Genomic DNA, 24,817 nt, shown 5'->3' on the forward strand with positions numbered 1-24,817 from the left:
TGCTGGTCACATAAATAAAAGTTCAAAACTCCATTTTGGTGTGGATGGTGTGAAAACAGCAATTAAGTTGATAGGAAAGGCATGACTCAGGATCACTCTGGAGAGCCAGCTGGCAGTCCTTACCCGGAAGCTTAAAAGTGCTCACAGCCAAGCAAGCACATTGCAAAGAGTAGAGGGAAGACTTGCCTTGTCATACATCAAACTTTATGTTGAAAACAATGTGATGGAATAGATCAATGGAACAAGACTATAAAACCCAGGAATAGACTTGTTTTAAAATTTAATGTACAATAAAGATGATAGCTCAAATTTTGGGAGCAAAAGCGTGGTGGTGGTAAGAATGGATAATCCAATAAATGAATCTGAGACAATAAAGTCATCATTGGTTAAAAGAAAAACAAAGACACATGTACCATACACTAAAATAAATGATGGATCAATACTCATGTTCAAAAGAAAAAAGTACTGGAAGAATGAGATTTGACTGGCTAATAAGCAAAAACCTGCACATCAAATAAGGAAACAAATGTGACAAGTTGATACCGCTAATATGTAAAACCTTCTGATCCATGGTGGGAATGCAAAATGGTGGGGCCACTCGGAAAACAAGACGGAGATTTCTCAAAAAGATTATAAATATAACTCTCAGATCTACCCAGCAATCCTACTTTTGGGTATTTTACCCACAAAAATTGAAGTGAGAATCTCAAAGAGAGATTAGCACTTGGGGCTTCTCGCAGCACCATTCCCCACGGCAAAGCTGAGGACTCGCCTAAACGTCCAATTCACCGCAGCCACGACGTGGAAACGATCTAAATGTCGGTCTACTAGATGAGTGGATAAAGAAAAATGTGGTATAAATTTACAATGGAGTCTTTATTATTCAGCTGAAAAGGGCATTGCGGGCAGGGCGGGAAGGGCCTCCTGGCCGCCAGGTGGGCCGGCGCGCTGGGGACGCGCCCCTCGGGCGCCCTGGGTGCGCAGGGCCCGGGGCGGCGAGCGGAGCAGCGCGGCGGCGGCGAGCGGAGCGCAGGCGGCGCGGCCGCGTCCCGCGCCCGGGCGGTTCCCGTGGCTCCGCGTTCTCCCCCGCCCCCGCCTTCATTGTGCGCTGGCAAGAATGCAGCCTCCTCCCTTGTTTATGTCGTTGGGGAGGAGGCTGCGCCAGGGGCTCGACGCGGAGGCTCCGGTCCTTTATCATAGGCCTCGGTTTCCCCAGGCTTCGTTCCTCAGGTACTTCGGGGTCCTTTCTCGACTCTCCCAAGCGTACGCCCTGGGAATGTGGAACACCTGGGCCACACTCCTGCAAATGAGCCGCCGGACCGCAGCAGCTGTACCCCCCGGGGCCTCCAAGTGCGCGCCGTCCCGGAGGGTGCCCACGGTGGCCGGCACCACAGCGTCCAACCACGACTTGGCCAGCCTTTTCGAGTGCCCCGTGTGCTTTGACTACGCGCTGCCACCCACGCTGCAGTGTCAGAGGGGCCATCTTGTCTGCAGCAACTGTCGCCCAAAGCTCACCTGTTGTCCAACCTGCCGGGGCCCCTTGGGATCCATTCGCAACTTGGCTATGGAGAAAGTGGCCAACTCAATACTTTTCCCTTGTAAGCATGCAATTTCGGGATGTGAAATAATTCTGCCCCACACAGAAAAAGCAAACCACGAAGAGCTGTGCGCGTTCCGGCTGTACCCCTGCCCCTGCCCCGGGGCGTCCTGTAAGTGGCAGGGCTCCCTGAACGCGGTCATGTCGCATCTGGCGCATCAGCACAAGTCCATCACGACCCTGCGGGGAGAGAATATAGTCTTCCTTGCTACAGACATCAATCTTCCCGGGTCTGTGGACTGGGTGATGATGCAGTCGTGCTTTGGCTTTCACTTCATGTTAGTCTTGAAGAAACAGGAGAAGTATGACCGGCACCACCAGTACTTTGCAATTGTGCAGCTGATAGGAACACGAAAGCAAGCTGAAAATTTTGCTTATCGACTTGAGCTAAGTGGTCATAAGCGGCGAATGACGTGGGAAGACACCCCTCGATCTATTCATGAGGGAATTGCAACAGCCATTATGAGTAGTGACTGTCTAGTCTTTGACACCAGAATTGCACAGCTTTTTGCAGAAAGTGGCAATTTAGGCATCCATGTAACTATTTCCCTGCGTTGAAATGGCAGTCAAACATTTTTTGGCCAGTGTTTAAAACCCATTGCCTTCAATTTCAGAGAATAGGCACCCTTCTGCCTGCCAACCTGAAACTTTTGGTAGTCACATGAAGGTAAATAAAAGGAAAGGCTGTTAATTACAGGAAACAGTTGCATGTAGTTATTGGCGGCAATAACAGCACCAGGTGTTAGACTGGTGAAGTCCGACCAGATTTTGGTTCAGCAACCTCCCTACTTGAGTTCTGGCTAAGAAATAATTCAGAGTCAAGACTCAAACTATAAGAGTTTATTTTTAGAAAGTCACAGAGGTAGGAGTGAGCTGTAGAAGAAATGGGCTTCAGGAAACAAGTTACAGAGGCAAAAGAAGAGCCCTTTGAACTTAGAAAAAAGAGAGAGGCAAGGAAATCACACCTGGGTGAAGGGGGTAGAGAAAGGCCTGGTGTGCTCCCCAAAGATTGCCACACTAGGTCCTCCTCCTTGAGAGTATCTGGAGGTCTCAGGGGAGGATCCCAATATTCATCAGCTTTCCAATTGTGTCCTTTCAGGGTCTGGTCTCTACTGACTGATCAGCATCAGGACAGGGGGTCATTAGTCAATGCAGCTGGTGTTGATGTCAGCCGTGGTGTCGCTTGCTGGCTGCTTTCCTAGGCCCGGAGCTGAATGAAACACAGCTGAGGTCTAGGTGTATTTGATGTGGGTCAAAATCTCATTGTCCAGGGGCTTAATACTTAGGGGCTATTCTCTGGCCCCCTTGTTCATTCTCCCTCTAAGAGGGTCTAACCGGCATGACTGGCAACATGGCAGGGGAGGGAAGGTCAGGGGAGGGTCTGAACCGAATGACCAGTGATATGAAAAGTCAGAGGATCTAAACTGCATGACAAGCAATAGGCTAGGGGAAGAAGGGTTTCCATGGAGATGAGGCTCTTGTATTTCCAGTTTTGCCGCTTGCTAGGCACCCAGGGCTTTGTGCCCTGGTGACCTTCTGTACCTGGCCCATTGTCCTTGCTCTGCTTGTGTCTGCCGACCACATAGTAACACTAATATATTTAAAATAAGTCAACAGTAAACATATAGGATTATACCTATTTTGTTTACCTTTCTCCATTATTATTTTTCTGTTGAACAAAAGGTACATGATAACATACTGTTCTGAAACATGGTCCCATACCCCCAATGTCCTTATTTTGGGCCTGTCTCATGCCAATTTTTTTTTACCTATTCCCAATATAATCTCAGCATAAAATTATTTCTTTACTAATTCTGCTAAACAAGCATCACAGGACTACTTCTGTGGTACAAAAAGTAAAATAAGTTCTCTCATCCTTCTAATTTAGGTTATGAATGGAACTCTGAAATTTTAGGTACGCCAGGTAATTCCAAGGATGAACCAAGGTTTGGAAACTGTCATCTTAGGTCTCAAAACTCACTTGGGTCTTCAGGAAACAAAATCTGGGAATGGGGAAACCAAGGCCTTTGGATTAGATTCCTAACTCTGCAAGTTTCCAGCCCCATGGCCTTGAACAAGTTTCCTCATCTCTTCCCAGGCAATTTTCTCACTGGTAAAACAGAGGGAAATCGGTGCTTACAAGGTTAGGATCTGCGAATCCCATTATCAAGCTTTGCACGGAAGGAAATTGATGACCCACTTGCATGCTGTAAAATTAGAGCTTTTAATTATAATTCCTGTACCTAAATATAACAAAAATTAAGCCTTAGTATAACAAATGCCACCCAACACCTTGTTCATAAATGTAAATACGTGCACATACACTTTACTGATGGGAGCATTGTCAAAAGCTGAGACCATATTACATGCCATTTATAACTTCATTGAGATTTCAATTTTACAAGGTAAATATGGGACACAACTTTTAAGACGTGATCAGACTAGTTTGTAAGGAACTTAAATAAATTTGACCACCAAGACAGAAATAGCTCATAGCTGGTTTTAGGGGGTGGTAATCAACTCTGGAGGATTGTCTGGGTTCAAATCTTAATTCTTCCTAGCTGCTATAGCTGAATCAAGCTGTTTATCCAGTTCTATATCTGCTTCCTTTGTTAAATTCAACAAACTATATACCAGATACCTACTAACTGCCAGACATTTACACACACACACTCGTCCCATACCACAGTGGTTAGCACCAGGATCGAAATGTGTATCAAGTGCTTCGAATTAGCTGACAAAGTAGCAGAGTCTGTAGAGGTTTAAGTTTTAGACAGCGTCGCCTGGAGGTTGATTGCCTAACTTCAAATCCTGGCTTTGCCTCTAGGTGATCTTGATTATTACTTAACCCCGGTGCCTCACCTTCCTTGTCAGCAAAATGATAGTTACCTAGCTCATAGAGTTGTTGAAAGATTAAACCAATTGATATATGTATTTGCAACAGTAGCCAGGACCTAGAAAGTGCTCCTGAAGTGTTTTATCACACAGTGCCTAACCTGACATATAGAAGGCACTCGGCCAATCAGCTTACATACCTTGCCTTGAAATTTTTTTTTGCCAAGTAAATTATGTGGTAGTATTGTTTTAAAAACTGGAAATGTTCATTAAAATTTTCGAAATATGAAATACTAGATTCCATAAATGAACTATAGTGCAGGATAAGCTTGTTATAGCTAAAATGTTGCTACTTGACTTTTTATCTAAAGAATTTTTTTTATTGATTTTTAGAGAGGGAGAGAAACATTGATTCATTGTTCCACTTATTTATGTATTCATTGGTTGCTTCTTTCACATGCCTTGACCAGGGACTGAACCTGCAACCTTAGTGTATAAACCACCTGAGCTATCTGGCCAGGAACTATTGACTTTAAAAAAAAAAAAGTTGAGACACTTTCATGGTTCTCTCTCCCAGGAGTAAAATTTTAAACCAATCAGTCTGGAATTTCCTGATTAACACTAAGGAGGTATGAAGTACTCCATTTCGAGACCTGGACCATAAACACCTCCTATATGAGTCTCCATGGAGTGGCTCCAAACACCCAGAGGGCAGTAGGGCTGGTAGGTAGTCTGGGACCCTAAATGATTGTGTGTAGCAGTGCCCTCACCAGTCAACATCATTAGGCTGTAACATTTTGAAAAATAAGATAAATGGAGGTACTTTTTGAAGTTGGAGCTGCCATCCCAGTGGAACTGCCTTGCAAGTCTTCCTCTTTAAACCTTTAGAATATTCCAAGTAGGCAAATTAATCTTTGTATTGGGCCTAACGCAGCACTGTATTTAAACTGTTTGCAAAGCTAACAGGAAAATACACTTCACTACCCCACTGATTAACATGCTTTAGAATTACCATCATTAGCTTATCTGCACTTATAGAAATGCCTTCCTTCTGTTCAAGTCATTATTCACCTTCCCTTTCTCATATACCCTTTGCTTTCACCTTCTTAATGGGACACTATTTGTGTTTCTGCCTGAATGGGTGTACAGCAGCTTTGTGGACAGAAAGAGTGGTTCTACGGAAAGAAACCTCACAGGGTACCTGATTATAAATTCCTAACTGAGCAGGTAATGGTGGGCAGTCACACCCCAAGCATGTAATAGGAAGGTTTATCATTGCCTTAAGCAAGCTGTGTCCTTTCTGTGCATCTAAATCAACACACTTTTTAAATGCTTTAGACCCCTCCTTCTAAAGCCAAACACTCAAGACCAGTCTTAACTATTTTTTAATTCAATACCCATCTTGCTCTTTCTCACCTTCATGTAATCTTCCTTAGTTTCCTCTTTAATCTCAACTGCATAAAAAGCTCCTGCAAAATGCCATTCTGGGGAGCATAAACTTTCACTACAGGTTTGGACATTTCTTATGTTGACTCATTCTGTTAGTTTGGATCTCAAATAAATGCCTGTTGTCTCTCAAAAAAAAAAAAAAGTAAGTGTAAATCCATGGCGTTGTCTCAGCAATCATCTATATAGTAAGGCTAAATTCAATGTGAAAATTGAAGCCCCTTTTCCCAGAATTCTCTGCAGGTTACTTAAGAAAAAAAGCATAGACTAGAGAACCCTAAAACCATTTATTTATATACTTTTATTTGGAAATGTTTATGTCAGTACAGTGAAACTAAATTTTAAGAGACACTAGATGTCATTAGTTTGGATACCATTAGTTTATTATAAAAGAGACACGGAAATTATTTACATGATGAAAGATTTCAGAACTTCAATGGAATGGGCAGCTTCACATGATGCCATTTCAGTAGTGATTTATTTCAGTCTACATACTTTCCAAGAATGTCACCATCTCTAAATAAGAAATAGTCCTGCAAATAGAGAAACCATTAGTTAAGAAAAAAATCAGCAAACACTTAACTTTTAAAAATTAAGTTTTTTAAAATTTTTTTATTAAGTTTACACACCTTGTCATCTAGAACTACTTTGGTGCCTCCATATTCTGGAAGAAGAACTTTATCTCCAACTTTCACGCTAACTGGTTGAATCTCTCCACCCTTAAGAAAATAAGGATATTTATTAGCAAAAACATCTAGCTCACCAAATAGTTACACCTAACCTTTGTTAATTAAATGTGCTCACTCAAATAAATTATTAAAAAAGGACTTGGCAGTGAAGTGATATAATAATATATACAACTGTAGTTCTTTATTCAAAGGTATCACCAGACAGTTACATTTTGAAATAATACCCACCACCCAATGGCCTAAATTAAAACCTGATTTCTGTGTAAAAGTTTAAGAAGTTATACAGGGAAAGCTAACTTAGGCTAATTTTTTAATGGTTAAATATTAACATAGCAACCTATGGACTGTGTGAAACCAGTTTCTAAAACCATGTATACATGGTCATGTTTCACTTCAGCAAACATTTAACAAAAAATTTCCTGAATTTGAACATATGTCTTTTGCGATTCAATTTCCTTTCCTCAAAAATAGATTTGGAAAGAGGGATTGAAGCATAGGGCCCACTTCTGAAAGGCTTCCTATTCCTGGCTGTGCTAGAACTTTCTTGGAGGCAACTGCAACAATGCAATTAACATATTTGACTCCAGGGGCATTTATTGTATATTCTGGCTGCTACTTTTAGAGGTCTGAGATCTCACCAGTTAATTGGACATTATCTGCAAGGATAGTCCCACCTGTTCCTCTCATAGGGCTGCCGCATAAGGTAAAGTGGTTAATGGATTAGGGCAATTTCGGTGTTAGAGATAAGACCAATTCTTAAAAGCCCCCAGCAATTATCTTCAAGCGTAATTTTTTGTTTTATCAAAAATTCAGAATTTGAAGAAAACACTGATCATACCAGGCTACCAAATAGCTATTGGTTTTAATATTCTCAAACTCCCCTTCATATAAAATGAGCAATTTTATTTTACAATCATTTCGTTAAAGAGACAGATCAGACATGACGGAACTAGGGAATGATCTGAAAATAATACAAACTACTTAAAAGGCTACTTTTAATAAAAACCAAGCACTTTTATTCTCCTCCACCTCACATAAAAAATAGTTCCATTTTAGCTCCCACTTACCTTTCCTTTAGAGCCCGATCCAACAGCTACTACCGTTGCCTGTAATACTTTTCCTTGAGATTTTTCTGGAAGCATAATGCCCCCTTTGGTGACAGTTTCCGCAGCACTCCTTTCAACTAATACTCGGTCAAAGAGGGGAAGAAACTTTCTAAACGCCTGTCCTGCCTGCAGGGAGAGATATTTTATGTGAAACAAAAACCAGTATGTGATTATACTCTACACGGGCAATGCCATCCTAAACGTTACAGATCAACCACCACACGTGGTTTCAAAGACAACCCAACGCAGGTTATTCGCTCAGGAAACGCACTTGAAAGCTCCGCGTTACACTCCGAGTTACTCTGCATTCCCTACGTACGGTCGGCAGCTAGACGAGCTGTAAAGGCAACCTTAGTTTACCCCAAGGTCAAGTATTTTCCTTCCTTAGGTTCTTCAGGGCATTTTCCGCAACACTGAAACCAACCTCTGCGCCCAAGGCCACGCTCTCTCCACCCTGTTACACGCCGACAGAGGCCGCGCGCGTCCGGGCGCCCGCCCCTCCACCACACGCCCGCCGCGCACGCCAGGGCACAGCCCTCGGCGCAGGGAAAGGTGAGCGAGCCTGGTGTCCCCAGATTTCGGCAGGTGCGGGCCCCAGAGTGACCCCTCCCCCTCCCGCTGTTCTCAACAGAACCCTCTGGGCTCCCGGTACGCCTGAGGCCGACCGGGGCCCGCGGGCCTCCAGCCCACGCGCGACTCACCATGACTGCGACCGCCACAGCTCGTACTCCGCTCTCGCGCCGCGGCCGCAAGCAAAGACCCGCAGTCCGGCCCGCTGGCCACGTGAACTTGGGCAAAGGCCGCCCAGCGCGCAGGCGTGCTCGCCCCCGCCCCCCGCCCCCAGCCCCTCCCCGCGAGAGAGGGCGGCTGCAGCGGCGCGCGCCGCGATTCGTGCGGAGGGCTCGGCGCGGGCCACTTCCGCGACGACCGGGAGGCGGAAGGAAAGGGGAGCTCTTTCTAGGCTTTTCTAGGCCTTCTGCCCGGGGAAAGTACTTTCCCTTCGCCCCGTTCCGGAAATGACGCAACTTGACCCTTGACCCACTGGGAGCGCGGCACCTTCCGGAAAGTTCTAGAACCGAGCGCCGCCCGGGAACCAGCCTAAGTCGGCCGAGACGGCTGAGGCCGCCGGCCTGGCCCAGCGCGGGTAGGGAGGTGGGGGGGCTGGCGCGCGGCGCGTGCAGATTGCGGGGCCGGGGCCGACGGGAACGGGGTGGGAGGTGCCCGCGGCTGCGCTGCCGCGGGGCGGGGGCGGCGCTGGAGGGCGGGGACACTAGCTCATTGCCGAGTGCGCCCTGCACTCTGTCCCTCACTCGCCACCGACGGGCCGCCTCGCCGCTCGCACGCCTGGCCGCTGCCCCGCAGGTACGCGGCCTCCGCGCGCCGCCGCACGCAGGCGCCGCGGAGCCCGGCGCGGGCCTCTCCCGGCTGCGCTAGTGCCCGAGTGGGCCGGCCGTGGAGAGCCTGCGCTTCCCCCGAGCGCCGCAGGCCCGGATCCGCTAGCCCAGGCCTCGCGGCTTCATGCGGGTGCCTGTCACGTGCGCGTGGATCGCTCGCGGGGCAGGGCGTAGGAGGGAGGGCTTGCCCCGGAGGGTGCGTGGAGTCGGGGGAGTGCGTTCACGAGGGCCTTCCGAGGCAACTCGCTCCTGGCCGACTGCAGGGCTCCGGGGAGGGTGGTCGCAACCGCGTGGGAACCGCCTTTGGCCCCTCGGACTCCGCGGGGTGCGGCGCCTCCACCCTTGACCTTGCTCGGGGCGTTCGGATGGAAAGACACGTGGGGCCGCGCGGAGTGGGCCGGGCCGCAGCCGCTAGTGTAGCGGCCTAGCCGGCTGCTCTGAAGACACATTGACGAAACAGATTTTTGCACTGTCAGGAATATTTCGACTCCCCTGATCGCCGGGTTTCTAACCTGCCCCTTTCCTGCAGACTTGGTTTATCAGAGGCGTGTTTGGAATGGGTTGGCTCTGAAGGCCATTTTAGCAGTGAAAGATTAACAAGTCCTTAGCAGGGGTGGGTGGCCTGAGGAGGAAGATGGGTGTGCTTTGTGCTGGTGCCGTAGGTCAGGCGTGGGGGCGGCCCTTTCTTCAGACTTGTGCTGGTTCATGGCGTTCTGGAGCCGAGGCGCATTCCATGGCCCAGGTCAGCCCAGCTCACGTCTAACACTTGTCTGTTGCTCAGGTGTCACGTTGGCATTATAACGCATCCCCGGTAATGCTAGTATTGATGTACTGATGATATGCTTGTTTCCTCCTCTCCCCAGAAATGCTTCGACTACACAAAGTCCTTCGCCAGATTAGGCCAGTGTCCAGCGCACTGGCTCCTCACCTCACTCGGGCTTATGCCAAAGATGTAAAATTTGGTGCAGATGCCCGAGCCTTAATGCTTCAAGGTGTAGACCTTTTAGCCGATGCTGTAGCTGTTACTATGGGGCCAAAGGTATCAGTATTTTTATTTTGTCGCAATTTATAGTAATGTTAATTAAGGAAAAATATTTTACTGATGGCAGTCACGCTGAACTTGAACAGTACATGGGTATCCATTTTTGATAGAACCAAATTTGTATGTAAGTAACACAATGGTTTTTATTTTTTGCTTATATATAATAGTCTTAAAACTTAAACTGTTTCTGCTGAATTTGTGAAACTTCATTTTGTACAATACGTGATGTAATCCACTGGTAACTCATATCTCAAGATGGATTCTTAAACTCAAGGTAGTTAATCTTGCTTGCCTACCTTTGTTAAATTTTGGATTGTTTCCCAGTAGTTAGTACCAAGCATAAAGGGAAGAATGTTACTTATCTCCTATAATACCTCAGTATGTTCTTGAAGGTGCTAGTCGTAATCTGATTTTTTCTGCTGTCCCTTCTTTTCCAAAGCACATTTAAAATTTTGTCTCATTTAACATGAAGAGATTGGTGAGTGAGTGGTAACAAATGAAGAGGCCTTGAAGGTTGTGCACACTTGAGTGATGGTTCATTTTAGGTTGAAAACAATTCAAATAATCAAAGTGATCCAAACTGTATAAATAGGGCATTGGCATGCCTCCCAAGTAGCAGCTTTGGTTCAAACCAAAAGCTGCCAGTACTCTGCACCATGTTTGAGATTTAAGGTTGAACAACCCTAGGAGAGTGCACTGTGCTTGTCTCATAGTTTGTATTTTAGTAACTAAATTTTAAAGCAAGTTTCAAATCTACCAAATTAATATTGGTTTATTTATGTTCTTGTTTTATAACATCTTTTTTTTTTTTTTTGAGAGTTTTTATGAGTTTATTTGAGCCAAACTAATGACAATTGCCAGGAAGTAAGATTTCAAATGCTCCTGTTTTATAACATCTTTTAGTCTCTAGAATTTTTATCTCCTATAATACCTTATCCAAAGTTATGCATTTGGCAACACAGAGGTGATTTTGTCTGTAAACTAAGACCATTGATGAATTTACCTTTGAGGTTTATGCTGGAGATCTGATAATATGTTGAGGCTTTCAAGTAATTGCCTTATTATAAAGACTGCTTGTTCTTTTTTAAACTAAGTAGTACTTCAAATGTGTGATTCAGTAACATTTTTTCTCTCTGAAATTATAGGGAAGAACAGTGATTATTGAACAGAGCTGGGGAAGTCCCAAAGTAACAAAAGATGGTGTGACTGTTGCAAAATCCATTGACTTAAAAGATAAATATAAAAATATTGGCGCTAAACTTGTTCAAGATGTTGCCAATAATACAAATGAAGAGGCTGGGGATGGCACCACCACTGCTACTGTACTGGCACGCTCTATTGCCAAGGAAGGCTTTGAGAAGATTAGTAAAGGTGCTAATCCAGTGGAAATCAGGAGAGGTAGGACTGTCTCTTCATTGTCACCACATTATTTTGAACTATCTATTAAGTTATATTAGAAAGTTGATTCTTATTTCTCCTCTCTCCTAAAAATCCTCATGCTGAGTATTCCTTCAGCAAACAGTTATTGAATGTGGTGGGCACTGTATTTGGTGTTAAAGAGGAAACTGTGACTAAGACATTTCCTGTTGTCAGGCTTTCTTATACCTCTACCCACCCCCACCCCCACCCCCACCCCCACACAACACCCCCCCCCACCCCCATAGCCACTAGTTGTAGTGGAAGATACAGCATGTACTGTGTACCTTGAAAATAGAAAACTTCTGGGGATTAGAGCAGAGAGAGATTATACAGTTTTAATGTTTTACTTTAGTAAGTAGGGCTTAAGAAGCTAAGTCACCCAGGATGTCACCGGTTTTTTAAAGCAGTTTTTTCTTAACGCTCTCTTTTATTTTTATTTTAGAGAGAGGGAGAAACATTGATTTGTTGTTCCACTTACTCATGCATTCATTGGCTGCTGCTTGTATGTGCCCTGATCGGGAATCAAACCTGCAACCTTGGCATATGGGGCCAATACTCTAACCAACTGAGCCACCTGGCCAGGGCCTTTTCTTACCTCTTAACAGTACATACTATGTTATTGGTCTGCATTTTATTATTGCTTGTTTTGGGAAGCTAGACCATTTTAAAGATCTGCTCCCCAGCATGAGCTTCATAGTGATAGAGACTTAAGTCCGGTTGGTTGGTTGGTTGGTTGGTTGGAGCATCATCCCATACACCAAAAAGATTGCTGGTTCGATCCAGTCCCTGGTCAGGGCACGCACAGGAGGCAACCAATCAATGTCTGTCTGTCTGTCTGTCACTCTCTCTCAAATCAATAAACATATCTTTGGGTGAGAATTTTTTTTTAAGAAGCAGTTTGACTGTAAATCACTAACAATTATTAACTGAGGTTATTAAGATTATTTCCCAAAGATGGTCATTGCTACTACACATCTTCCTTTGAATTTTTTTCTTGAAGTAACGTCTCAAAGAAGGAAAGAGCTAGCGCTAGTCCCAATTGAACAAAATGGGTTCCTCATAAATCCATATTGTGGTGTTATTGACTGTTAAAACAATATTTTGTAGGTTCATAACTACATATTAAATGAGCACATTTTGCATAATTAAAACCAGTAGGGGCATAGCCACAAGAAATTCCTTATTCTTGAGAGTTATTCTTGCTGAAAGTAAAGGACTGTAATCCATTTTGGCCCTTTTTTGTGTTATTCAGTTGAGGGGAGAAGTGTTGGGTGACCCTGTTGGAAACATGCAACATGATTGGATTGGGAATGACTTACACAGAATGAGTTGAACAGTGAGATTCTTACAATTGTACACCTCAATTTTTTTTAGTCTTAGTTTCAAAATATTTTGGTGTTGTGGAACTTGATTAAAGTTCCTGTTTCAGTGCATGCCATCCAACTGTGTGATTTGGAAAAGTACTGGCATGGCAGTGTAACACTGTTAAGGGGTAAAAACATTTAAATCACAAATTTCATGTGACTTGTAGCCATTAAAGAATAAGTATTGTAATGACATTTATTCTTTACCCAGGTGTGATGTTAGCTGTTGATGCTGTAATTTCTGAACTTAAGAAGCAGTCTAAACCTGTGACAACCCCTGAAGAAATAGCTCAGGTAGGGATTTTTTAATAACACTTTATTTTGTGGAAATCATACACCAGTGACAGAATAACAATACTACTCAATCATCAACATTGGAAGCATTTTTCTTACTAAATGCTTGCTAAAACATTTAAAAATAATTTCATGATCGTGATATGAGTCTTAATGGGCTGCCATTTTATTTCTACATACTGTGAATGAGTAGGACTCATTTGTATGTATACAAAATGTTCTTCAGCCAGCCATTGTTATGTTGTGGTATTGCCATGTTTGCCAAGGGAAAATAATAATTGGGGGGCGGGGGTCAGGCTTTTTTATTCATTGTTTTTGTTTAAAAGAATAATTGCATGTTTGTTTCATGTCTTTTGAAAGTAATGTAGCCAAATAATGAGTTGAAAAACAATTTAAAACATAAGTCCCCTTCCCCTGTTGTCCCACCCCCATGGATGTATCCATTTGGAAGTTACTAGAAAAAGGCAGGGGAGTTGATTGAGGGACACTAGCCTTACCTTTTAATTTGGAAAGGTAACTTGATTATTTCAGGTTGCTACAATTTCTGCAAATGGAGACAAAGAAATTGGCAACATAATTTCTGATGCAATGAAAAAGGTTGGAAGAAAAGGCGTCATCACAGTAAAGGCAAGTGTTTTCCATGATTGCTTGAAATGAAATGTCTGATGATAAAAGCTTGAGTTTTCCAAATACAAAAATTTGATCTGTATGTTTCAAAAAGTATATTCTATTTTATTCCTTCATGTGTAATAGCAGCACCTATATAGAATAGAGTCCTTGACTGTGCTTTGTGTGAATTACCAGCTTTTGCTGTCAGGAATGAATCCATCCTAGCTTAAATGATATTGTCTTCTAACTGTAAAAGTTAATTAAAATGTGGGTTCTGGGGAATTTTTTCAGAAGTAGAGTTGGATGCTCTGGGGCAATTACATACTCCTACCTGGATTACTTAAGATAAGTCAGGTTCATTTGTTAAATCTGGTCTATAGTTACAGTTTTTGTGTTTCTTTAATGAAATTCATACAACTAATTATTTGATTCTTTTCATAGGATGGAAAAACACTGAATGATGAATTAGAAATTATTGAAGGCATGAAGTTTGATCGAGGTTATATTTCTCCATACTTTATTAATACAGCAAAAGGTAAGAGCAGGTCAATAACTGAAATATTTTAAAAATGTTATTTGCTAAGTGTCGGACTGTTGGCATTAGTCAGTGTCATACCTCTGAAAACATAAGTCATATATTCCGAAAGTTTAAAAGTGTATGAGAAATGAAGAGGAAAAACATGAACTTATCAGTGACTTTTAAAATGTACCGGAACTTTGATTTATAGATTTTTCGTTTACATAAATTTCAGTCATTTCCAGAATGCTAATGTTCTAAAGTTGGATTGAAATATTCTTTGTGTTTGCAGGTCAGAAATGTGAATTCCAAGATGCCTATGTTCTACTGAGTGAGAAGAAAATTTCCAGTGTTCAGTCCATTGTACCTGCTCTTGAAATTGCTAATGCTCACCGTAAGCCTTTGGTCATAATCGCTGAAGATGTTGATGGAGAAGCTCTAAGTACACTTGTTTTGAATAGGTAATAAGCAGTGATACTTGGTTTACATAAGTGTTTACAGTTGTTTTGTAGATAAATGACTAAATTTTGTTTTTATTTTTTAAAAATAAGATTTTTCTGGAAAAAATACTTTCACAATTATAATTTTTCATGGGAAGTGATAAGTAAATAACTACCATACTAAAAACTAGATCTAAGTGTAATCAGCAGTGTTTTACAAAATTTCTTAAAAGAAAATTTTATATATGTATTTTTAAAATAATTTTTTTTATTGCTTTTAGAGAGAGAAAGGGAGAGGGAGAGAGAAAGAGAAACATTGATGGAGAGAAACATCATCAGTTGGCTGCCTCCTGCATGCCCCTACTGGGGATTGAACCTGTCACCTGGGCATGTGCCTTCACCGGGAATCAAACCAGCAACCTCTTGGTACATGGGACGGTGCTCAAGCAACTGAGCCACACTGGCCAGGGCAAAAGAAAATTTTAATTAGTGAATAGTCTGAAACAAATTGGCACTCAACCTAAAATAAAGTGAGGTCTGTTCACTTAATTTGTAAAATCTATAGTTTAATGTGTTACTTTTGACTTTAAGACAGGTAATGTTAATGCTGTAAATAGAATCTTAGGGCATTACTAAAGTGCATACTTCTCCTAATGTTAGAATTGAGGTATATCAGAAGTAAGAGGCTCTGACTTTATTATAATGGAAATGCACAAATGAAATAGCAGGTGTGTATGCATTAGAGATTGCACACTTTGACCTGTTCCAGAAGCTCTGAGAGCACTTAACCTGGAGTGTTTGTTAGTGTGGGTTTGCTTTTTGGGTTATAAAAAGGACTTAGGGCTTGTGGAGTTTGAGGCTAACGTAAGACAATAGGCTTACATGGTTTTCACTGAGCCATTTTGTTGGTAACTGAATAGTTGGATGACTGATTTACTTGAGATATCATTAGAGCTTATTCCTCTGATTTTTATTTGGCTTTTTAATAAAATAGACCAGCTGTCTTGAAGTTTGTGTAGCCCTTTGTTTCACAATCAGGCCTCAAGTGGACATTTCATTGATTGTATATTCTTTTTTTTGGAGTTTTTTTTGTTTGTTTGTTTGTGTTTGTTTTAAATATATCTCTGTTGATTTCAGAGAGAGGAAAGGAGAGGGGGAGAGAGAGATAGAAACATCCATGATGAGAGAGTCATTGGTCGGCTGCCTCTTGCACACCCCCGGCTGGGGATGGAACTCGCAACCCGGGCATGTGCCCTGACCGGGAATTGAACCCCGATCGCCTGGATCCTGGTCGACGCTCAACTGCTGAGCCACGCCCGGCTGGGCTGATTGTATATTCTAAGTGTTCATTACTTGCTCAAATTGCTATTATCAGCAATATTGACATTTATAAAGGAACTAAGTTAAGAACACTGCTTGCTCAAACTTAGTTTTAATAGCAACTTAATTGAGTACTAAATGGAACCCATGGGGTAAGTGATTATTAGATAACCTCCAAATTTAATATTAGTAATTATGCTGATTTTTTCCAGTCGGTGAAATAGATACCATTGTTTTTAGCTTAAACGTTATTAATTACTGTTCTTTACAGGCTAAAAGTTGGTCTTCAGGTTGTAGCAGTCAAGGCTCCAGGTTTTGGTGACAATAGAAAGAACCAGCTTAAAGACATGGCTATTGCTACTGGTGGTGCGGTAAGTAAAATGTGATGTTGGTTTATTGAATTTTATTTATACTTCTAGGTCTAAAATTAATATGTAGAATTTACATTTTTTATAATCACATACTACCAGCTAAAATGTTTACTTAATCTTTGTTTCTGTTGGATGTCTGGGAGGTAGAGGTTGCATTCAGTTGTGCTACAGTCCCTTCTCTACTTTGCCATGAATGGTCTTATTGACTAATCTATTTTTAAGAATATAGTAAAAAGACAGAGGACTTAAGAGTTAGTTTTGGTTCCACCCAAATTGTGACCTTGGATGAGTTTCCTGAGGTTACACTTTTCTCAAATCAAGTTCAAATGTTGAAGGTTAAGTGAGAAGTTGGAAATGAAGACTATATTCAGTGGTCTTGAAATCTCACATTTCAAAGAAATAATAGTATTATGAGATGTTTCTTTCATTAAAACACCTATATGATGTGTTACTAATAAACTTTTAGTATAGTGAAAAAACCATAACTGAAATTTGTTCATTTTTTAATATTTTTGTAGGTATTTGGAGAAGAAGGGTTGACTCTAAATCTTGAAGATGTTCAGCCACATGACTTAGGAAAAGTTGGAGAGGTCATTGTGACCAAAGATGATGCCATGCTCTTGAAAGGAAAAGGTGACAAGGCTCAAATTGAAAAACGTATTCAAGAAATCATCGAGCAGTTAGATATCACAACTAGTGAATATGAAAAGGAAAAACTAAACGAACGCCTGGCAAAACTCTCCGATGGAGTAGCTGTGCTGAAGGTGAGGTTGCATTGTTGGCGTCTTGGGTTCTCTTGTTCAGGGGATTAGCTTCCTCGTGGAGATATTTATTATATATATAAAATTTTAAGTAAACTAGGTGCTAATGACCCTCAGCTGTCAGCATCTTAAACTGGAAAAGCCATACTAACTGGATTTATTTTAATCTTTAGGTTGGTGGGACAAGTGATGTTGAAGTGAATGAAAAGAAAGACAGAGTAACAGATGCCCTCAATGCTACACGAGCTGCTGTTGAGGAAGGCATTGTTCTGGGAGGGGGCTGTGCCCTGCTTCGGTGCATTCCAGCCTTGGACTCATTAACTCCAGCTAATGAAGATCAAAGAATTGGTAAAAAGTTACCTTACAAATGAGTTTATGTGCTACCTGATTTTAATCTTTCTGTTAGAATAATGTTGCCCACTAGTGGAACAGCAAATCACAAAGCAATTTCCAGAATAACAAAAGTACAATAGCACTGATGTCAGAGAGATAAAAGGTGCGTCATAACTTTCAGGGGAAGTGATTTGGCCTGTGGTATATTCCAATTGGAATTTTCCAATATCAGTACTCTCACAAGTTGAATTGTGTTGTATTATTTATAAAAGAAAGAATTAAAGTGGCTAAAACTTGTTTTCTTTATAGGTATAGAGATTATTAAAAAAGCACTAAAAATTCCTGCAATGACCATTGCCAAGAATGCAGGTGTTGAGGGATCGTTGATAGTTGAGAAAATTATGCAGAGTTCCTCAGAAGTCGGTTATGACGCCATGCTTGGAGATTTTGTGAATATGGTGGAAAAAGGAATCATTGATCCAACTAAGGTAAATAGTTGATCACTTTCTGAAAATTCTTTCAGTAACTGATTGGTAAGTCTTACTCATTTTTTACTAAGTAAAAAGTAATATTTTATCAAACTCTTTTCCTAGGTTGTAAGAACTGCTTTATTGGATGCTGCTGGAGTGGCCTCTCTGTTAACAACAGCAGAAGTTGTAGTCACAGAAATTCCTAAAGAAGAGAAAGACCCTGGAATGGGTGGGATGGGTGGCATGGGAGGTGGCATGGGAGGTGGCATGTTCTAATCCTGGAATAGTGCTTTACCATTAATGAGAACTGTGAGAGGAAGCTCAAGGCTGTGCTCCTCACCTACAACTTCAGAGAAGTCATTTGAAGGAAATGACTGAAGAAAAGGCTGGCTGATGCTCAAGAAAATCACTACAACCATCAGTTACTGGTTTCAGTTGACAACATGCAATGGTTTACTACTGTCATTGTCCATGCCTACAGATAATTTATTTTGTATTTTTGAATAAAAATACATTTGTACATTCCTGATAACTAAGTGCAAGAGCCATGTACCAATGTACTGCTTTCAACTTAAATCACTGAGGCATTTTTACTACTATTCTGTTAAAATCAGGATTTTAGTGCTTGCCATCACCCGATGAGAAGTGAAGAAGCAGCCTTTCTGTGGAGAGTAAGAATAATTGTGTACAAAGTAGAGAAATATCCAATTATGTGACCTTTGTGTAATAAAAATTTGTTTAAAGTTAATTGTGCTAGCCTTTCCATGATCTAGAAGATAGGAGAAATGAAAGCTAATTGAAGAGGAGGGAGTACGGTTTAGCACAAGGGTGTAAAACATTGTTCCCCCTATAGTATTCTTGTGTTTCTCTGCTGCAGACTGAGTTACATTATTACATTCATAATCTGGGAAACATTTTATTTTTAAAGTTTGTTTATTTGTTTTAGAAAGGAGAGAAACATCATTTTGTTCCACTTAATTCATGCATTCATCCCTGACTAGGGAGTGAACCCACAACCTTGGCATATCAGGATAACACTAACCAACTGAGCTTCCTGGCCACGGCAATAATGGGGAAAATATTTAAAGGTGACAGCTCTGAATCCTGTGGAAGCAATATTGTATGTGATACGGTCTTGGTCATAAAGAAAGGGGCAACTTGTCATTTCTTATGGGGGTTATGATTATTGCTCCAAAGCTATGGATTGCTGGGAGGGCAGGGTGTACTTGTGGAAATGAAAGAGGTATGCCATTTAAGCATAATGAGTGGGATAGACAGGGCATCCATAACTTGATGCACGGCCCAGTATCTTCACCTTTATTTTATTAATACTCACCTAAGGATATTTTTTCCATTGCTTTTCAGAGAGAGTGGAAGGGGGAAAGAGACACATTAATTGGTTGCCTCTTGCACAAGCCCCACCTGGGGCCAGGGATTGAGCCCTCAACTGAGGTACATGTCCTCAGCCAGAATAAAACCTGGGACCCTTCAGTCCACAGGCTGACGCTCTAACCACTGAGCCGAACCGGCCAGGGCTCACCTTTATTTTTTAAGAAGTTAAAAGGAAACAGGTTTCTCGCTCAATGCATTTGGTCTTTATTAGATAATATAGTGTGGAAGGGTGGCTTGCTTTATTATTTTTATAGTTCATTGATTTTTAGAGAGAAACATAGATGTGAGAGCGTAACATCGATCAGCTGAGGGTGGCTTGCTTTTAAAACTACCTGGATGTGTGCATGTTGGGGGCAGTTACTGATTTGCAAGAGGTAACATTGCTCTAATAATTCACTACATTATAAACTGAAGGCACAAGATCTTGTGTAACATTTGAGTAAATGGTTCTGCTGTGCTTGTATACATAGCTTGGACAGAAATGGGAAAATAAAGTCTGCCACAGATCAAAAGCCAGTCACTTGAAATCCTGTACCTAAAAATAATTTTGCAGCTAGATTAGAAGAAAAAGAATGGGAAACACCTGGACTTTAAGATTTCTAGTTGCTATTAGAGCTGGAGCCTGAAGAGATTAACAGGAGAAAAAAGTTAATGTTATGTGCTAGACACAGGACTGAATATTTGGATTATTTTAACCCTCTGAACAATATTGGATTAGAGACTACTTATTAAACCTGTGCTACAATTATGTAAACTTGGGCTCTGAAAGATTAACTGCACAAAGTAACAAGAGCTGTTAAGTAGTAGACCCCAGGTTTGATTCAGGGTTCAAAGAGTTTAAACTCTTAAAAGATCAAGCCTGTAATAAAGCCCTAAGCCAAGATCTAGGCAGTTGTAAGAAACCCTCTGAAACTGCCCCCAGAGAAATCAATAGATGGATTGGGAAGTTTCCTTTCTTAACTAGAACTGCACAAGGTGATTGCAGTTTTGGAGATTCTAGAGAGAAAAGGAGTATAGAGAATCAGGATGGTTCCTTTAAATATTAGCTTGGTCAAGATTAAAGATGCCAGTAACCATAGATAAGAAAGCAGGAATGGTAGATCTCTGAGGAAATTCCTTGGGAAAAAATACAGTGTTCAGGCCCCAATCAGATGTTGGGTGGAAAAATTTGGGCAGGGTGGAGTTGCCTCACTGAAAGCAAGCAGGATTTACTTGAACAGTACAGACCCATGAGAGCCTTTCAAGTCAATATTTGTGGGAGTGTGTTAGGAGAACAAATGTATGGCCTGAAAAAAAGGAGGGGGGGGAGGACAAAAACACTGATCCAATATTTAGCCCTAACCATGGAGGTGAGCTTTTAAAAATGCAGCTGGGTCTGCCTGAAAAATAGGGGAATAACCAAGAAAAATGGAATGCATGTATTATTTCAGGAAAAGAGAATATGGAATGTTTCTACCACAATCCAGGAGCCCTAGTCAGCTAGGCTCAAGTCTTGGAGAATCTCAAACTGAAAAGTAGGGTTTGGAGCACATGACTAGGGCTATCGTCCAGGTCCTAACAAGCAGCAGCAGCTCCAATCTGATGATTCTCAAGCTGGGTTAAATATAAAGGACTTTTATATTGGAGTAAGTGGTTGATGAAATAAAATGTTATAAGAGAAATGGAGTGGAGTAGCCCGGCCGGGCGTGGCTCAGTGGTTGAGCATCAACCTACGGTCCAGGAGATCTTGGTTCAATTCCCAGTCAGGGCACGTGCCCCGTTGTGGGCTTGATCCCCAGTCGGGGGCATGCAGGAGGCAGCCGATCAATGACTCATCATTGATGTTTCTCTCCCTCCCTCTCCCTCTCTCTGAGTAAAAAAATGGAGTGTAGAAACTGTCAAATTGAAAATAATCATTGTGAATTTAGTAATCTTAAGTGATCTATGTTTGACTCTCACCAAGAAATGGCCTAACAGGAGCAGCAGCAATAGCATTTACCCTACCACCAGATTGTGATCTCTAATACTAGCCTCCATTAAAGGGAACAGGATTCCTTGAATAGCAATGGTCTCCATACCTTGAGACAGGAAAATACCAGGATGGATCTGGAACACCTTGTTGCTACCTGACAGCAAAAATACTTTCAAAAATATCCACAGCAGTTTTGTGTTTCTTTTTAAAAGGAACCAGCTCAGCGAGTTCCCACTAGCCAACTTAGGATATTTTGAATATCAATAATAACTAATTATAGTGAATTATAACAAAGCCAGGAGTTTATGATGATACAAAAAAGAGGAAAGTGAATGTATAGAAAAAACAGTTCAAATGTAAACTGGTGAATATATATTTAATGCCTTATTGGTGTTAAGAAGCGAGAGTATTGACACACAGGTATTTGCTGATGAAGCATAGATTATATTCTTGTTTCTGTATGTATAAATGGGAAGGCGTGAAACAAAACTAGTGAGAGAGCCAGATGAATAAAGTAGGAATGGAACCAAGAGTAGGAAGAAGGCAGCACCGGGAGTCACATAAAATAACCAGGCAGAAGGGGAGTTCGGCAACCAGCTAGCATTGGTCACAAATAAATCAACTGAAAGAAGGTCCAGTAATAGTTTTCAAGATGATTTCCAAATCCCCAGAATTTGAAATTTGGAGTTAACTCCCTAAGGGAATGAAACGTGAGCTGAAATCATGAACCTCATGATGGAACAGGTAAAGTTCTGTTATAAAAACAGGCAAAAAACAAAAAAGGTACTCACCTTAAGGTTCAAGGCTCAGAATCACACAGGCCGGTACAGCCAGGTTACACATTGCCACCAAGAACTCGGCTGGACTAAGATAGTGTTTCTTCTTGCATCTAATTAATAAACTGAATGTCCAGAAAGATATAAAACTACCCAAACATGCAACCTCAGAAGAAATAGAAATAGTAAACATAAGGTGAAATACTAACACTCATATCCTATTTACATGTAAATATCGTAATCATAATATTGTGAGGTTTTCTGTTGCTTTAGGTGTTTAAAACAGTCAAGAGAATAGGATATATTAGATTTCCAATTTCAATTAAATGTTTCAAAGTCTTTGATTAAATCAGCAATATTTAAATTCAGAGAAATTTATTAATTCCATATACTTGAATTGGTTAGTTATATAAGTAGATTAATAAGTTGGGCATTAAACAAAGTACAAAATAAATTATTTCACTTCTTGCTGCAAAGCCCTTCTGAAACCTAAAAAAAAAAAAGAGCCCTGGCTGGTGTGGCTCAGTTGTTTGAGCACCAAAAGGTCGCTGGTTTGATTCCGTCAGTTCACATGCCCAAGTTGTGGGCTCGATGCGTGGCTGGGGTGCGTGCGGGAGGCAGCTGATGGATGTTTTTCTCTCTTACTCTCCCTTCTTTAAAAAAATCAATAAAAACATATTAAAACTATATTAAACAACAAAACCCCAAAAGCTAGGCTGAGAAGAGCTAAAAATAAAGAGAAAGTCTACATTCCAAACCGTGGTCCCTTACAAACCTCACGGAATGCCACCGTTATTTGTACTCCAGCTACCCTCCCTACCCTTACCCCCTATTTCTCTAGTCTAGGGGAGAGAGAAGAATCCTTATGAAGAAAACCTGTAAGAGACCCCTAGATCCTGCCATTTGGGAGTTCCCCAATGTAAAAGGCTGGCTTTCTACATTGCAGGGAAACTCATCAGTCAATATGCCCCATCTTAATTACAGCAAACTTTTCAGTACCTTGCTTTCAAATATTAATGGACAAACAAGAACCATTACACAGATAGGGAAGCCTTCAATGAAGGAGAGCAAAAACCAGAAGGGACCGTGGGGAAACTTAAAAATCCTAATTAGTATCTTATGAAAGATGAGATCATGTTTCCATAAAACAAGGAAGCTATAAAAAAATTAGAAAACAAGAAAACATTCATGGAAATTAGAACTACGGCAAATATAAAATTAGTAACAAAAAGGGCTGGAAGATAGAATTGAAGAAATTTAAAAGGCAGAACAGAAACAAATGGAAAATAGGAAGAAAAAAGGTAAAGATTTAATACAAGAGGTAGAATATCGAATTACCTAGAAATTCTTGAATGAGAGAACCAGAGAATATGGACAGAAGGAAATTATCAAACAAATAATTCAAGGAAATTTCCCAGGGCTCAAGGAATGAGCCTGTGCCTCAAAAGGGCCGACAAGGTACCCCACACAATTAAGACAGGGCAAAGGGGCGGATCAGCATGCAATTTTAGACTACCCAGGGTAAGGAGCAGACTTTAAAAGCTTCCAGAGACCCAGAAAGTGGATGTTATACAAAGGACTGGGAATAAGAATGGCATTAGACTTCTAAAAAGTAGCACTATGCCAATTTGGGGGGGACGACAATATTTTTAATGGAGAGTTCTATACTCAATCAAATGTGAGTATAAAACAATGATATATTCTGACACTCAGAATTCTAAAAATTTACTTCACTTACTCTCAGGAAGCCACTAGAGGATTTCCTCAGCATTTTGAAAGTCAATTTTTAAAAAGAGGAAGCCAAAAGATTTAGGAAACAGAGAGCCCCAAAGAGAAGGGAAATCCTAGGATGACTGCAGGGGAGCCCTAGGATTACAGCTACACAGCAGCACAGAGCAACCAGTTCAGACTGGAGTAGGAAAAAGCGGAGGCTGCAAGTAACTGAATACCTACATTTAAGTGACTTCAACACTAGAGGTCTGTTATCTCATAACCAGAAGGGCAAGGTTGACAACTACAAGGTTGGTTTATTAGAGTTCTGAGTTGGCTTCTCTCTTTTTACCCTCACCCGAGGATATTTTTTCCATTGTTTTTCAAAGAAAGTGGAAACGGGAGAGAGACATCGATTGGTTGCCTCCCACTTGCGTGCCACCCTGGGCTGGCGACTAAGCCTGCAACAGAGGTACAACCAATCGAACCCGGGACCCTTCAGTCCATGGGCGGACACTCTAACCACTGAGCCAAACTGGCCAGCACCGAGTTGGCTTCTCTAGAATAATTACCTCTTCCCCGTTTGTGGAAGATGGCAGATGTAGCTGCAAACTTCATGTCCTCCCTCAACCAGGCAAAAAATCAAGGAAGAGAAGTTTCTCTTCCAAATTTCTTCCCACAGAGAAAAAATCTTACCAGTTTCATCTCATCAGTCTTCCCCTCAGATTCCACTGACCAGATGACACTTCAAGAAAAGTTAATAAAGGTGGTGGTGTTGTTTCCCCCTTATGATATAGAAAGCATAGCTGCCCAATTTTAAGTCCACAAGTCATGGCCTCTATAGACTGTTGTACTCGATAAAGCAATCCCAAGAGCATAGATATTGGAGCCAGAATGCTTGGGTTTATATCCTGTCTCTACCACTTACTGTGACCTGGGTTCTAAACATACTTGGGGAACCTCATGGGTCAAGGCAAGAAT

General features: G+C 41.5%; 2 protein-coding genes and 1 pseudogene across 4 annotated transcripts in view; 2 read left to right on the top strand and 1 right to left on the bottom strand.

Annotated features, from left to right (window-relative positions):
* Positions 1-8,459, bottom strand: part of LOC308559963 (MOB-like protein phocein) — a 40,808-nt gene extending 32,349 nt beyond the window's left edge. Inside the window, exons 1-2 of the mRNA XM_081143349.1 lie at positions 8,375-8,459; positions 7,635-7,799 (exon numbers count right to left, since the gene is read on the bottom strand). Coding sequence (XP_080999475.1) covers positions 7,635-7,799; positions 8,375-8,377 — 168 coding nt within the window. The 5' untranslated portion in view covers positions 8,378-8,459. The remainder of the gene's footprint in view (positions 1-7,634; positions 7,800-8,374) is intronic.
* Positions 1,118-2,289, top strand: LOC308559962 (E3 ubiquitin-protein ligase Siah1 pseudogene; annotated as a pseudogene). The gene has a single exon. The product of its transcript is annotated as an E3 ubiquitin-protein ligase Siah1 pseudogene (transcript).
* Positions 8,460-8,516: 57 nt separating the features above from the next.
* HSPD1 (heat shock protein family D (Hsp60) member 1) lies at positions 8,517-18,755 on the top strand. Of its 2 annotated transcripts, none has more exons than XM_081143346.1 (12): positions 8,517-8,817; positions 9,931-10,106; positions 11,255-11,507; positions 13,104-13,186; positions 13,718-13,813; positions 14,237-14,330; positions 14,605-14,773; positions 16,344-16,443; positions 16,962-17,207; positions 17,378-17,552; positions 17,847-18,025; positions 18,131-18,755. In XM_081143346.1, exons 2-12 carry the CDS (start codon positions 9,933-9,935, stop codon positions 18,281-18,283), a joined length of 1,722 nt encoding a protein of 573 aa, XP_080999472.1. In that variant the 5' UTR covers positions 8,517-8,817; positions 9,931-9,932; the 3' UTR covers positions 18,284-18,755. The 2 variants fall into 2 exon arrangements, with proteins under 2 accessions (XP_080999472.1, XP_080999471.1); XM_081143345.1 differs by lacking the exon at positions 8,517-8,817 and adding an exon at positions 8,881-9,035.
* The last annotated feature ends 6,062 nt before the right edge of the window (positions 18,756-24,817 follow it).

The sequence above is a fragment of the Miniopterus schreibersii genome, assembly GCF_964146895.1.
Source record: "Miniopterus schreibersii genome assembly, chromosome: 7".
NCBI classification, from domain to species: Eukaryota; Metazoa; Chordata; class Mammalia; order Chiroptera; family Miniopteridae; genus Miniopterus; species Miniopterus schreibersii.